Genomic DNA, 15,088 nt, shown 5'->3' with positions numbered 1-15,088 from the left:
TATCTGAAATGACAAAGACTGATCCTAAAGGCTAAAGCATACAGTAGCAGTCAAAAAGTCTGGACACTCCCACTTATTCAAGATTTTTTTTCTTCATTTTTAATTCCATGTTTCTATATAAGATGTGATCAAAAAGTTCTGAGATGCACCATTTAAAGCAAACCTCCTCGTGCAGCTTTACTCTGCTCCAGTGCTCCTGCAACGCTTCTAAACGCCCACTAAGGTCTGATCATATAAACCTGCCGAGCTCCGTCTGTGAGGAGCTGAATCTCCTCAACTGTGTTAGAACAATTCAACTTACATTACATTTTGGGGAAGACAGACAAATCTAGTGAGTAAGTCGGGAGGGAGACAACGATTGTGTTGTCACAGCTAAACAAAAAAAACCATGCCATCAAGCTGCAGTTAAGGTTGTTCAGACGCTTCAGGATGTTACAGTCAAACTCCACCTTGACAGTCCAACTCTAAGGGACAAACGCAGCACAAATGCTCTTGGCTGTTCTGCTGTTAAGCTGCTGTTTCTTCTCCTGATGCGAGCTGCAGACCCTCCTCTGTTCACCACGACGATCCTCCGCAAATGTGCAGCTGCCAGTTTTCTCAAAAACATCTGTAACACCGGTCCAGATGTTAATATTCACGTGATCTCCTGACATGTAGCACGGTCACGAACTGTATCTTAACTTTTTGATTTCCCCTCATGCTAACAAGAGTTAGTAAATTAGATATTTTTACGTAATGTTCCTTTAAAGCCAAGATTTGCTAATTACATGTAGAGGTATTTATGCATTAAGTGCACTGATTCTGTAAATAGTTGTAATCCTTTAGGTTTTATGATACAATTAATTGAGTTCAACTGGACAAACTTTTTTATTTTTTTTTTCTGTTCAAACTTTTTTTTTTTAATGATTACTGTTGTATTTTTGCTGCCATATTTCCTCCAAACACTGGAACTAAAAGGATTGTCAGGCGTAAAAATCTGATTTTGCTCAGCTTCTGTCTGTTTTTTTTTCTTTTTATGTGCCTAATCATGTTGTTTTTACATGTAAATAAAACCTCAACCAGCTCTTGTTAAAACCAGCTCAAAGCAACACAGCCGGTTTAAATGTTTTTGCTGTGCAGCTGCTGTAAGGTGTGTTTTGGTCTGCTTTGTTGGAACGAGGCTAGCAGTTTCCCTCCGTTCCCAGTCTTTATGCTAAGCTAAGCTAAACACATCACACATGTTTTCTGAAACAAACATCTGACAGCAGGCAGACTGCTCCTTTAATGTGAATTATTCCGTTTTATTTGACCTTTTTCCTCACAGCCTCCCTTTTAGCCTCCTTTGTACCAATTTGTAAAAGTTGATTTGGTAAATGTGCAGTCTTGTTTTTAATTTAATCTCATTTAAGTAGTGTTTTTTTCATGAGATCTGATCACTAATAAATAAAACTGTTCAAGTATAGATCCTGGCAGTCTTTTGTTTGGCTTTTGATGCTAACTTTTATCCAATTTCTAATGCTTGTGGGTTTTATATACAATTTATTATTAGTTTTTTATCATAAAGAACAGAAAGTGATTCAAATAATAACACAGCACTTTGCTAAAGAAGTCAGATTTTGCACAACCTTTAACATTTTAGCCTTCAACCAGATACTTTGTTTCACTTTTCATTTTACTATTTATCCTGTTGGAAGCTTAGAATTAGGACTCACGCTGCTTCACATGAACATTTTATGGGTAAAAACCAGTTTAAACCCAGTCGATCAGTGCTTATTTTTAATGCAACAGCAGTGTGAATATGATATATATCAGACCTGTCAGCGCTCAAAATGCTTTTTCCTCGCTATGTTATCTTTAATGACCTCATTCAAGCTGCTGCTGCCAGTGCAAGAATCTTCAGCTTTCATTCATTATGTGCGTAGGTGTTGATGCTCAGAGGAGGTTGTTCTGGCAAAGCTGAAGGCAGAGATGAGTCACGATGTTTTTAAAAACACATCTGACACACTCGGCCTACTACTGTACATCACATTTCATAATATTATTCATGTTGTGGTTATGCAACATGATAAAAATAGTGGGAAACGGCCCATATATGAGCCCCCCTCCCCCATAAGAAATATTGGAACATGTAAAACATGACTGCTTGAAATGTACAATGTCTTGTCATTATTTTCATTGCTGTGGAGCCTATAGGTAGGTATAGGTAGATTTTGTTTGAACACTGGGGAGGACACATTAAGCTGGGTTCTGGGTGGCCTCCCCCAAGAAACTTTGAGAATCAAACACATTTTTTTCTGCATTCTGGTGAATTTTTATCCACCAGTGTTTGACTTTTCTGTCTCAATTTATGTTTTTTTTTTTTTTCAAACAAAGGAAAACCCAAAATTCAGGTACAAGTAGATAAATGTTATATTAAAAAATGCTTGAAGGGAAAAAAAAAATCAATTTTAAAGGAACAGTCTGGCACAGAGGCATCATCTGCCACTCTGTGTTTACTGGTTTAAATGATAGTTTCCACCGTCTCTGCATGTCCCTCAGTGTTACAGTTTCCACAGAACTCTGACCTGAGGCCTTGCTGTCAGAGTTAGTCACACGAACAATAAGGATTTTCCTATTGCTGTGGCCATCAGTTATAAGAGCAATCCACTGGGGGTTCCGTTCCTCAGTTGCTGGGAGTGCATGAAGTCTCTCGTGTTCACTCTTGCGGCCGACAGCAACATTTGGTGAGTTTTTAGAGACACTTTAGAGTCAGCAGAAGCAGCTGTAGAAATGAATACACCTAAACAAAGCTGCTCATTCAGAATTGTTCACCTGGAAACAGGAATGGCAGAAGTAAACCTTTTTATATTGCAACAGCTTTTATTTTACACTTACAAGTTTATAACAACCACAGAAGAAGACCTTTAAGGAAGAGACTTAAATCATATTTTGTAGCTTCAGTGAAGAGTCGGTGGAGATGTGCTATCTATTTGGAGCATTGTGTTATTTTGGGGACTTAATGGGTGAACATGTTCCCTCACCAGCATCTGCATCTCTGCTCTATTGAAGGGGTTTATTTCTAATAATTACTAATAAAAAGTATATAATTAAAGATTACAAGAAGCATTTATAACCTATACCAACCTCCCTTCTCCTCATCTGTTCTCTGTTGCACCATCACACATGATTATAGCTGTAAACCGTCATAAACCAGACTAATTCCAAAGCACAGTTAGCAAACAACTGATTTCTGTACTCACTAAGATATCACTGTGGAACACGTGAGATCACTTAAAGCACAGTATTACACATTTAATTTACTGATAACTTGAAAATGGTGCAATTATCAGGTTAAAATCTGAAGCCTGCTGGACTCTGCTAAGCTCCCAGTGTTTCAGGATCCTACCAGCGCCTCAGAATAGGGATGTCAGATGGAAGGATTGATGCAATTTTCCTTTAATCTCAGTTTAACCTGTTTTTTTTACGTGCACACTGATGCTCAGAGATTAAACTGATATGCTGTGCTTTTATAGACTGCAAGAAGGCAAGCAAGATCTCCCCTCATCTCCCTCCAAAATGACGACTTTAATTTAGCTAAGAGTGTCTGTCAGAGTGTCGGAGTTTTACTTTCAAATGGTGCTTTAATTTAATCATGATTTGCCCGCATGAAAAGGTGTCTTTGTTCTGTTTACATCCAGAGAAATGAATCATCTTTGTTGTTTCTCTCGCCATCTGCGTGTTGTTGACAGCGAGCCTTTGACGGACGCGTCGTTCAGCCAATGGAAGAGGCTGCCTGAGGAGCCGCGGAGCTCTCGTCCAATCATGCGTAAGAATAGGTGGGGTTCGGTGCAGGGGGCGGGGCCAGGGAGGGGGAGCAGCGGATCTGTCAGCGCTGCGTTCAGTGTTGTTGTGCGGCGCTGAGGAGACACAGCTGTGATTATGACTGAGAATAATGGAGAAAAATGGAAACGCGGCGAACTGAGATTACCGAGGACACCTACGGAGGTTCGGACTGGACGTAAGAACCCCGCTGCGTTTTAAATCCCGCCACAGATGTGGGGATTTTCTGGATAACTTACGACGCAGTGAAGTTACGGGAATCTTTGTCATCCCGGACTAAAGAAAGACAAGGCGGCCTGAAATTACACGGACGTCCGTGGAAGTTGAGCTAGCTTAGTTAGCAATTAGCTCTCTGTGAATTAGCATTGCTCTTTTTTCTATTCACTGGGAAACTGTCTTATAAAGCGTAACATTATGTCGCTAAATGTAGCGCAGCAGTGACAGTGTCTCTGAATAATTTGAGGTGTTTTGTGCAGCAGCAGTGAGAATAGCTAAGCTAGCTTGCTAGCTGTCCGGCAGTGCTAGCTTGTTGTTCCCCTGCTAACTTAGCAAGAAAGCTGCCTTTAAATGGGAACAAAAAGACTCCTGGTTTGGTTTTGTGTTAGTTGACTCGAAAACTCATTTCCTCAGATATATGTGCTTTTAAAATTTCTAAAGTGGCAGTAGTCGCTGAGGTTATTGTAATTATCATTCCAGACAATAAGCATATTTTCCTGCTTACATAGATTTTGCCATCCAGATTGGAAACTGTCCGGCTTCAGTTACACTTTGATTATCTGTGATTTTTAATCTGTAATAACTAATAACCGCCACGATATAGGGCATTTTTGGAACAAAAAAGAATTTCCTCCTGGATATTGTTTCTTTGAAGCAGTTTAAGTTGTGTAAAGTTTATTTTCCCAGTGAAAGTCAGCTTTGGCCAAACTGTATTTTCTCTTATCTTTAACTTCAGCAATAAGCATGTTTCTCTTCCTTACATTTCTCTTCCTTATATAAACTGTCCGGATACAGTTATCTGTGCTTTTAATCTTTATTGAACTTCTCTTCGATAAGGAATTTTAGGAACAAAAAAGAATTTGGTCTTGGCTGCATGTTTTTACAGCAGTTCACATTGGGTTAAGTTTTTTCCCCCTCTGTGAGCTCCACCTTTGACCAAACTATAATTTCTCTTATCTTTAAATTCAGCAATAAGAATGTTGTGCTTTCCAGAACCACATTTTTGGCAGCCAGCTTGTTTTTCGTGCAGGACATTCCTCTGAGACTGCAGACCTTATTTTAAGTCTGAAAATTACCTACCTGCACACAGTCCAGAAGAAGCAAAACAAAGACTTTACGCCTCCGTTCTGCAAGTTCATGGCATAACAGACTTTGCTTTGGATCAAGCAAGAGGGAGAACGTATATAAGGGTTCCGTCCACCTCTTCAGTCGCTCATCCTCAGCCTTGCCGGGCTCAGATGTGAGTTGCCATGGGCAGCCAGGGCAGCCCGGTGAAAAGCTACGACTACCTGCTCAAGTTCCTCCTGGTCGGAGACAGCGACGTGGGCAAAGGAGAGATCCTGGACAGCCTGCAGGATGGATCTGCAGAGTCCCCGTACGCTTACAGTAGTGGTGAGTCACTCCTGCCTCAGCTGACCTGTGATGATGATGATGATGTTGATGATATGCTCCTCGTGTTGTGTCATGCTCGCTCATCACAAAAGCCCTGAACGTTCTAGCTGTTGCTGTGTGGACTGTAGAGGGTACACAATGACTGTCCTTATAAACACATACACTAACCCTCGTAACACAGAGCGTTCATGTGGACGTGACTCAGACGCTCATGAATGTATGTTCATTGTTGTTGCTTTACTTGCTAAACAATGCATTTCATTGACCTCAGAGTCTATCCGCAAAACAGTGCGCTTTAGACCTACATAGTACTCATACTGAATATTTTCCACTCAATATGGCTCCTCCTTTTACTCCCAAACAGCTTCAGTGGTGTACAACTGTAAAAAAAAAAAAAAAGCTGGCTGTATTTGTTAGTGTAGGTACATTCAGGAACACCCACTTAGCTCCATCCACAGGAGGGGAAGGCTGATAGACCCGTGCCCTGTCAGGTGATTTCTCTTTGGGAGTGGGAGTTCAGATCACCTGGGTCTCGCTGCTGCTTCTCCAGAGCCTCGATCTGCAGTCAGCTTGTGGTTTGCTGCTGTGTAATGCAAACTCCCACCTCCACCGCAGGAGAAGCCATACAAGAGAGGCAGATTGTTCTATTTAATGCTTCATAACTTCTCATGTAAACATTGCACAAGAACGGCTAATGGATTCACTAGAACGCTTGCACCATTGAATTCATAAGCAGAACAAATACAACATTTAGTGTACTTTGTGTCCTAAGGTATGAGATGTTTTTTGTTGGTTTTGTTTTACTGTTAGGCTGACGGTGTAAGCCTACTAAAATATAATTAATAACATAACATCAGCATTCTCTAATTTCACATAATTGCAGCTTAAAAGTTGTCAATCATTTTCACATTTGTTATGGTTAACAAATGCCTCGATTTTTTGCTGACATCCTCAAACCAGAAAATGAGCACAAAATCAGCATAAAATCAGTATCGTGGTTGCCATATTTACTTTGATAACATCTGATTTAAGGATTATTTTCTAAAAACACTTGTGCACAAACCTTGTGTATCTCTGTTAATAACATTTGTATGTCACAGTCACTGGTTCAGGCCCTGAAATTAAAGAATAAAACATCAGAAAATCAAAAGTTAAATGACCTAAAATCCTGCAGATTTTGACATTTCCTAACAAAGTTGATTTTCAAATCAGCATACAATCTACATGGGTAAAATTGGGTTGATTAGAAGTTATAATATCCATTTATTTAATTTATTGCTTAGGTTTTGTCGCAGTTAGCACAGGGCTTAATAGCTGCACTTTTACACTTTCATCCACTTAAACAATATGAGGTACTTTTCTAGTCTGCATTTAAAAATAAACAAATATTATTGGTCATATTAGGCGTCACAAAACAAAGGCCCTATGAGTGTCGTATTTGTAGCTCCACTGGCTTTTTTCACAAAGATGAAAAGTGAAAATACAGAAAAATGCTTTGTAAATCCATCTGGGTGTGTTGTCCTTAGTAATTATACACATGGGAAACACTCTTTCACAACAGACATTCTGTTACTGTTGTGTGGTTTTGTGGTGAAAATCACAACAGTGAAAGCAGACATGACTCAGGAGACTTTCACATATCCGCGTGCTGATTTTAAAGATCTGCTGGAATGATATGATTGATTGTGGACAAAAATTGTCATCTTGGGCTTTGGGGATCTTAACTGATACAAAAACATTTTTTAAACCCTTTTTTTTTTGACATTTCATAGACAGAAAACCAAATCGATTAATCACAAATAAATCAGTAATGAAAATAATAATTCGTTTGAGCCATACAGGCCTAATTAATCCAGTTTCTCCACTTTAATTCATTGTTATTTGCTTGTTACATGGTGAATTACTGATTCCTTAAAGATAAAATGTGCATTTAAACAGATGTTTGCTCTCGTCTTTACTGCCACAGATGAGACCATTAGTCTCATTTTAGCGATGATTTCCTTCTGCTCGCTTTAAGCCATAGCAGCAACTGTTCATGAAAAATACATCAGTCGTCAGAATGACCCCTTTTCACCAGCGTTTATCTGATGAATTCTGCCAAAGGCTGATGCCGCCTGTTGGCGTTTGGCAGCGAAGTGAAGACCCTCCCTCTGGTCGCGTGTTTGCAGACTTCCACATTTGCTGTCGGCCAAATTAAATGTTTTGTCGCAGCAGTTAAACTCATAGTGATGAGCAGAAGAGCTGAAGAGTGTCTGTTTAAGGTGGTTGGAGCAGGAGTGGGCTTTCTAATCGACCTAGTTTTACTCATGTCAACATGCTGTATGGAATAATTCTGTCATAGTTTTTCACAGCAGTAGAAGCACAGAAGCAATGTTTCTCCATTTACCAAAACTTTTCCATTTGGTCTGCAAATGTAAAGACCTGCAGTTTTTAAGCTGTTTGCTTTTAGATTCCCTGATGTTACAGGAGGTTTGACTCTTTATTTCAGGGTGTGACCAGTAAATATGATTTTAGAAAACTCAACAATGTTTGCTAATGTTACTCCATACACCAAAGCAATTACATTTTCTCAGCACCTTTGTTAGAAAATGTAAAAGCCTGCAAAAGTTAGGCTTTTAAACTTTGGATTTCCCCAAGAAACAGGAGGTTTTGTGCTGTGGTTCAGGGTCTGAACCAGTGAATTCAACATAAATATGTTATTCATAGGGTAAATATTACAGTTGCAATATTGATTTGATGCATCATGAACCTTGTTTGGTGCATGAATTTTATCAAGATGAGTTTCTAAATGGGGCTGCAGCTAACCTATTGATAAATCTACAAATTGTTCCTATGATTAAGTTGTAGTTGATTGTTTCATGCATCGAATACACAATTTGCAGTTGTCTTGCCAGTCCAAAATCCAGAGATTTTTGCCGACTTGCTATAGAAAACTAGTTTTTGACTCAGAATCGCTGCCAGTTAATCAACTGATTAATCAAATATTTATCGCAGCTCTGCTTTGCCAAAATGCGAGCCAGGCCAGCTCCTAAACAGTCTCCAAAAGAGGAACAGCTTCGATTGATGCGAGAGAGATCAAAAGCCTTCAAACGGCTTCATTAAATATGGAAGGCAGAGTGGATGTTTGTGCAGACAGATGCTCCGCTATTGATTTCCATCCCTCTGGCAAAAAGAGGTTAGCGTGGAAGGACGAGGAACCTTAAATATTTCACGAGGAAAGAATCAGGACGCAGGAGCAGATTTTGATTGGATAACACTGTCCTCGGGGTGCGATTGGCTCACTGGCACATTTTGGGGGAGTCGGTTGGAAAGACTGGTCTGTAACATTTCCTCCTGGGTGATTTATTGATTATTAATTTGGTGACCAGCAGCAGTAACAAATGCCTCACACTTGGCAGGAAAGTGAGGCGACTTTGTCAGGGTTTTTAGGTTGTTTTGCAATGTTGATGCTACAGCAGAAGCAAATAGTTGTGAACTTAGTTGCACACTGACAGAAAACTGGTGACCAACTGTTATTTTGGGTAAAATTTGGTAGTAAGTAGAGAATTTGGAAGAATAGAGTCATATGAGATACAACAGAGGCCGCTTACCTGAGGTTTGACATTGTCAGGCTTTTATTGTTAAAATTGGCTCAACAAAACCTAAAACTCCGATCACAAATATAAACTCTGGACAGTGGTTATCAGCTTTCCTTGTTACCCAGGTTTTTATTCACGTCTTGTGACTCCTCTTCTGCTCAAAACTGACCAATGGGGAGACGACACAAGGAACATGTTGTAATGGAGAGCTGTGAGGAATATAAAAACGTATGAAAGCGCTGCTACTGTGAATCAAGCAGGAGAGAATCGAGATAGAGAGCCGATAATACAATGGTATTTCTAAAACGACAGCTTCACATTAGAGCCCTGAAACTTGAAACTTCATACATTTAAATTTTAGATGCAAGACTTTAGACTCATTGTTCATAATGGAGACGTGGACATTTTTGTAGTTTGTAGTCATGTTACTGATTGAATGTTCTCTCTGATGAATACCAATCGACTGATCAGTTTTCTAATGTGTGTTTTATTTAGTGCCCCACCAGCAGTGTAAAACAGACTGGGCGGTAAATCAGGACCAAACATAAAAACAGACTGATGTATTTTCTGCATCACCAAGTGAATTCATGTAGGTTTCCGTGGCAACGCGATGCATACAGTTTGTGTTACTGTAGCCGAGCGGTGTGGTTCATTAGAATTACTAACATGCAGTTCAGCAGGTTCAGCTGAGAATCTGAATCGCTCAGAGAGAATGTTGTCAGGAGAAGAATGTTATGGTTCTTAGCGCTTAAATCCCTCTGAGAATATTGTGGATATAAAACTGGCGAGAAGCTTATTTAACTGGTATTCTACAGATTTTCCTTGTTTTGTTAAAATACAGATATCTACTCAAATAAAGGAAAAGGAAAACATGATTTACATGTTGACAGTAAAGAAAGAAAAAAACAAAAAGGCCAAAACTGTAAATAATGTCCACATCAAAAATCTGTATTTTCACAAATAATAATTTGTTTTTTTTCCCAAATTTGTCATCATAAAAATAACCTTTTTATTAAAGGCAGCTAAAAATACCATTATTTTGCAAATGTTTGCACTGTTTTTACAGGGTTTTTTAAAAACATACTTTTTCTACCATCGTTGCTGCATTTTTACTGTTTTTATACAGACGTTTTCTCTCTGATTTAGTCTCACCTGAATGGATTAGATGCAAAACTGTGAGCTGCCACTTGGTTGCTTCTTAGACTTCTCAGCATCCCCATTGGTGGAAGCTGTAGGCGCTGGGGACGTATGGTTGGCCACATTTGTTCATTTATTGCATCTTATTGAGTTTAGGTAAGTCCTGTATCCCTTTTATTATAGATTTGTCTGTAACATGTTTCAAAAATTAATTTTAAGCAGTTCCTTTTTAACTGTAAACTGCTCTGTCGAATCACTTTCTAGGCTGTAGAGTGTATGTAAGTGTAGGTTTCAGCGTTTGCACAGTGTGCAAGCTGTATTATGTAGAATAATAAAAACAGCACACTCAGACTGGGACATGTCGAGGGCAGATAAGTACCGTAACTAGTAGGAAATGCATTACGACGTGAAAATGTGAAGAAAAACATTAAAACTGAGAAGAAAAAGAAAAGTGCAGAAGACTTGGTTTGACAGCAGTGAAGCTGCATTTACAGCTAAGCTCTGTGCTGATATTGAACATTCGGGGTGTCAGTCTGTGCATCTTTGAAGAGGATTAGACCAGGTTCAGCTTTTCATTTACCTCCCAACTCTCTGTCACACACAATAAACCTTGTTCTCCTGCAGGAGGGCAGTGTGGGGGGTTATCAGCGAGCTGGCCTGCATCCAGCGATAACTGTTGTCTGTGGATATGCTACCGTCAAACGAGCCGGTCCACTGCCATGACTAAACAAAGGGCTGCCGGGCCTGCTTCGCCCCAGGGGAATATTCAATTGTTGGTGTGTGCTGAAGGAAAAAAGATTTAAGAGCCTCACTTGTCTGGCAGATGCACCGAAAAGTGTCTTTTCAGGCTGCTTTAGCATTTTAATTGGCTTCTCTACTTGGAGGCTGCTGTTATCTGATGGCTGCCATCAGCCGACTGTGAAATTCAAAACCTTATCTCAGCGCAGAGAAATAATTTAGAAATTATTAGTAACCCCGACACTCCAATCCTTTTATGGTGCTAAAACCAAGGAATCTATGACTAATTTTATGTTTAATAACTTATTTTTGTCAATGAGACAAAGGAGATTCTGTTACGTTATTATGTGCTTGTTGTAAGCAGCACTGGAAATGAATGGACTTTTTTTGTGGTGATCAGAAATCATAAATCCTTTAGTGTCATTGTAAGCTCTTCGTACAATGGAATTAGCAGTGCAAATCCTCTTGGTGCTGAGAAAATTCAACTATTAAAGCACAAAACCACAGGACATTCAGTAAGAAACATATTTTTAAAGAAGTAAAATTTATATTATCAACACTAGACATAAGACTGGGATTTATAGACAGTAATTTTCCAAGTTTTTTATTCTTGTGTGACTTTGTGCAAAGATTATTCCACAAAAATTAGAAAGCAGTTCTTGATTGTTTTATCTGTACAATGTCATACAACTGTTGCATTCATAATGCTCGTTTTGACCCACCAAAAGCCCAAAATCTAAACATATTGCTGTCTTATTGGGTTTTTCCTGACTTAATAGTAGGATTTGTCCACCTACGGTAAAAGCAATGAGTCTGTTTTTTTTCTTATTTGACAGAAATTGTTGCACTTTCTTGCGATTTCTGACCATTTGTTAACCAACAGTACATATTATGCTTGAGTGAAAGAAGCCCCAAAGGTGAATCCTGGAAGACTTCAATGCTGACATGTACAGTAAAAGGGAAAAAAAACTGTACATTTTAATTAGAAAAATATTAGGAAAACCATGCAGCAACCTTCTGTTCACACATCATGCTCAATTAACAGTAAATAAAAAAGTATAGATAGAAATAAAAAAAACTTTCCTATATGGTTTTGCAAAATGAGCGCGATATAAATTTGTCTACCAGTAAAGATTTTGTAATAAAAATCGTATGTGTGGTTGATTTTTATGTGGCAATCTTCCAAATAAATGAGTGGAATGATATTTTTATATGAGTTAGGTGAAGCAACTTAATTTGTGGAATCTATACGGACATTTGTACCCTTCTAGCTAAATTGTTTCTCAGCTTGCTTGTCAGAAATCAAATTATATCCTGATATAATACATATAATCAGATGCATACTGTGAGAAATTATTTATCCATATCGCCTACTTCTACACGTACTGTGTCGCTGTACAGTACATGTCAAACATTCCCACAGAGTTAAATCGACGTCTCAACAAAAGCCGAAGCTTCACACAGCTCCCAGAATAGAAGCAGCAGTCTTCAGCGAAGACATCAGAGAAGCTATTGATTATCTGGGATATCTAAGTGAGCCCTGGCAACCAGAGGAGAGGAAGCACTCGGTTCACTCACTCCAATTCAATTAGACCAGCCTGAGCTCAGCACTTTAGCACAGCAGCAGCTTTATGTTGCCTGGAAAATTGGAAGATATTGCTAATGCTGTTAGCCAGCAGCTGTTACAGGCAGATGCAGTGACGTTGGAGAGTCTAGGAAGTAGGAGGGTTGCTGTGTTGCTGCTCTGAGTGAAATATTACTGGTGGGGTGCTGTGTTTGTAGCAATTACTGTGAAATACCTAGATATATGCATCTGTGAGAATCATTTTTGTTTCTCCTACAGATGTGATTTGCTTTTCTCCATTTTACAGTGGATTATTACTTGAAAAACATCTGGTTCCTCTGTGTTGTTACTATTTAGACTGATTGGCAGGTTAACCCTCTGGACCCCAAGAAGTCTGTCACATTTTTACTCACTGTGGCTCATTTTTTCCCGCAATATAAAGTCCTGCACTTCTATGGAAACAGAACAACTACAGAGAAGGAGAGAGAACTCAGAGATGTCTTCTGTGCTGTATGACATAGATGGAAAGAAAACACAAAAAGAAAAAAGTTACAAGTTTTTGATTGTTTATTCTACAAATTGTAGAAAAATTAACATGTGCAGCATTTTCCCACACAGTTCTTGCAGACACTGGAAAAGAAAAATGTCCACATACTATAGATACTATCAGCTTTTTCACTCTACTTCAGCTGTAGAAAGATGTGTGGAACATCCTCAGCCTTATCCAAGCTACTAAACACCAAAGATTTAAAGACTGATCCGGTGTCGACACATAAACCTTCCGAGGACAAAGATAAACATGTTAGCAGAGGTGGTGACTGTTCAGCGGTTCACCTGTTTGGCCTCAGGTGGTACCAGACTCGGTGGAACCCACAGAAACGTGTCCAGACGTGGAGCAGCTGGGCGGCAGGTGTAGCAGTCAGACTGGTTTGTCAGAGCCGAGCTGAACAGCCGATCTGTTGGCTGCCTGCGGCGCCGCATTGCTGCCAACGGACGGTTAAACTGTAAACATTATCCGCGTTACGCTCGTCAGGATTCACATGTGAAAGTTCATGACTGTGCAGTGATTCAATTAAACTGTTTTTCCGTTTTGTAATGTTTTTATTTGACTTTGTGTTGAAAGACTTCATTTAGATACTGGAGTAGTTTTTGCACGTTAACTGCGTGACTGTTGACTGACATGTCTTAGCAACTGTTTGATGGATTGGCAGCAAATCTGGTTCTTCCAACGCAGGTACCAGAGTATGAAACCTGCTGATTGGAGCTGCAACTAAGTTTTATTGTTGTTTATATTATGGATTTGTTGTTTTGTATCTGAAATGTAGGTTTCCCAAAGACTAAGATGATAAATTTCTTGTTTTTCCAAAGATATTCAGTCTACTGGAGGGGGAAAGATCCCAGGTGTCCTCACCGGGACGCGAACCGGCGACCTTCTTGCTGCGAGGCAACAGTGCTAACCACCGATCCACCTTACAAAAGCAAACATCATAAATTTATCACCAACTGTTTTATTACCTGGTTAGCCAATTTGTTGTGGTTGCAGCTCTTAAGTATGAATATTTTCTGGCGTATCAGCTGCCAAATCAAACCCATGAAGGCGTAGCGTTTATGTGACACTTGATAAAAGACCTCAGAATGGGATGCACCTGTGTTTCCTCGCTCCAAACGCAAGGCGCGGTTCAGTAATGGCAAGATCCTCCGTGATGGTAACAATTTCCTGGTCACGCCTCACAAGACGATGAAAGTCATGAGGAAACAACAGTTAGCAGCATGAAGAGCCTCCTTAGACTTGTTAATAGTTTTATTAAGTTCAGGAGCAGATGCACAATGGCCTGTTTAAAATAAAATAAAATAGAGTGAAAACATTGGGGGGAAAAGGATTTTATTCATCTTTAATTTCTATTAAATGAACTCGTGGATCTCAACCTAAAATCTTGAAAAGCAAACTAGAAATTGTGCTGTTGAAATTTAGAGCATTCTGAATTTTAGATATATACGATTTTGTGCTGTTCCCTTATTAATGGGACAGTGCACAGTCCACGAACAGACTGTTATGTTTGATTAATTTGAAGATTTAATCACTGCAGCTCAGTGTGGGAAGAGTGACTCTCTAAAAACCCAGAAAGGAATTAGCATGATCCAAATCTTCAGAGACTGACGAAAACTCTCCTCTGCAGTGTGTTAATGTTCCCTCAGTTTAAGTGGTTCAAGTTGAGTCATTGTGTTCACCTCCGGCTTCTCTCTGACTGCACTATTGTAATCTTGATTGATGCCGTCCCTCTTGATGCATCTATTAGCCTAATGCCTGCCTCCGTCTGCCTTCTCTTTGTGCAGGTATCGACTATAAAACCACCACTATTCTTCTGGATGGCCGGAGGGTGAAGCTGGAGCTTTGGTAAGAACATATCACCGCTGTTGCTCTTTTTTTTTTCTCATATAAATCCTCCAGCACATCACTGTGGTAAACGCAAAGTTGTGAAACAGTTGCAAAAAAACTCAGATTTCTCAAACTTTGTCAATGCAGGCAGAATGCCTACATTGCATCAGCTGCCTCATTCTTACTTCACCATCAGTCGCAAAAAAAAATACCCCAAAGCAAAACAAAAAAAACTGCTGAGTTGGAAAATTAATTGCGTGCATGCATGTTTGTGTATATAAACCCAGT

General features: G+C 39.4%; 2 protein-coding genes across 2 annotated transcripts in view; both read left to right on the top strand.

Annotated features, from left to right (window-relative positions):
* pigq (phosphatidylinositol glycan anchor biosynthesis, class Q) overlaps positions 1-3,755 on the top strand; it is a 36,003-nt gene extending 32,248 nt beyond the window's left edge. Inside the window, exon 14 of the mRNA XM_008294488.1 lies at positions 3,708-3,755. Within this exon, the coding sequence (XP_008292710.1) occupies positions 3,708-3,755 (48 nt within the window). The remainder of the gene's footprint in view (positions 1-3,707) is intronic.
* Positions 3,756-3,865: 110 nt separating this feature from the next.
* The window catches only part of LOC103366693 (ras-related protein Rab-40C), a 21,925-nt gene continuing 10,702 nt past the window's right edge, over positions 3,866-15,088 (top strand). Inside the window, exons 1-2 of the mRNA XM_008294482.1 lie at positions 3,866-5,406; positions 14,758-14,818. Coding sequence (XP_008292704.1) covers positions 5,265-5,406; positions 14,758-14,818 — 203 coding nt within the window. The 5' untranslated portion in view covers positions 3,866-5,264. The remainder of the gene's footprint in view (positions 5,407-14,757; positions 14,819-15,088) is intronic.

The sequence above is a fragment of the Stegastes partitus genome, unplaced genomic scaffold (genome assembly GCF_000690725.1).
Source record: "Stegastes partitus isolate 25-593 unplaced genomic scaffold, Stegastes_partitus-1.0.2 Scaffold966, whole genome shotgun sequence".
Taxonomy (NCBI): Eukaryota; Metazoa; Chordata; class Actinopteri; family Pomacentridae; genus Stegastes; species Stegastes partitus.
Note: the sequence above shows the minus strand (reverse complement) of the source record. Positions and strands in the feature narration are given on the sequence as shown.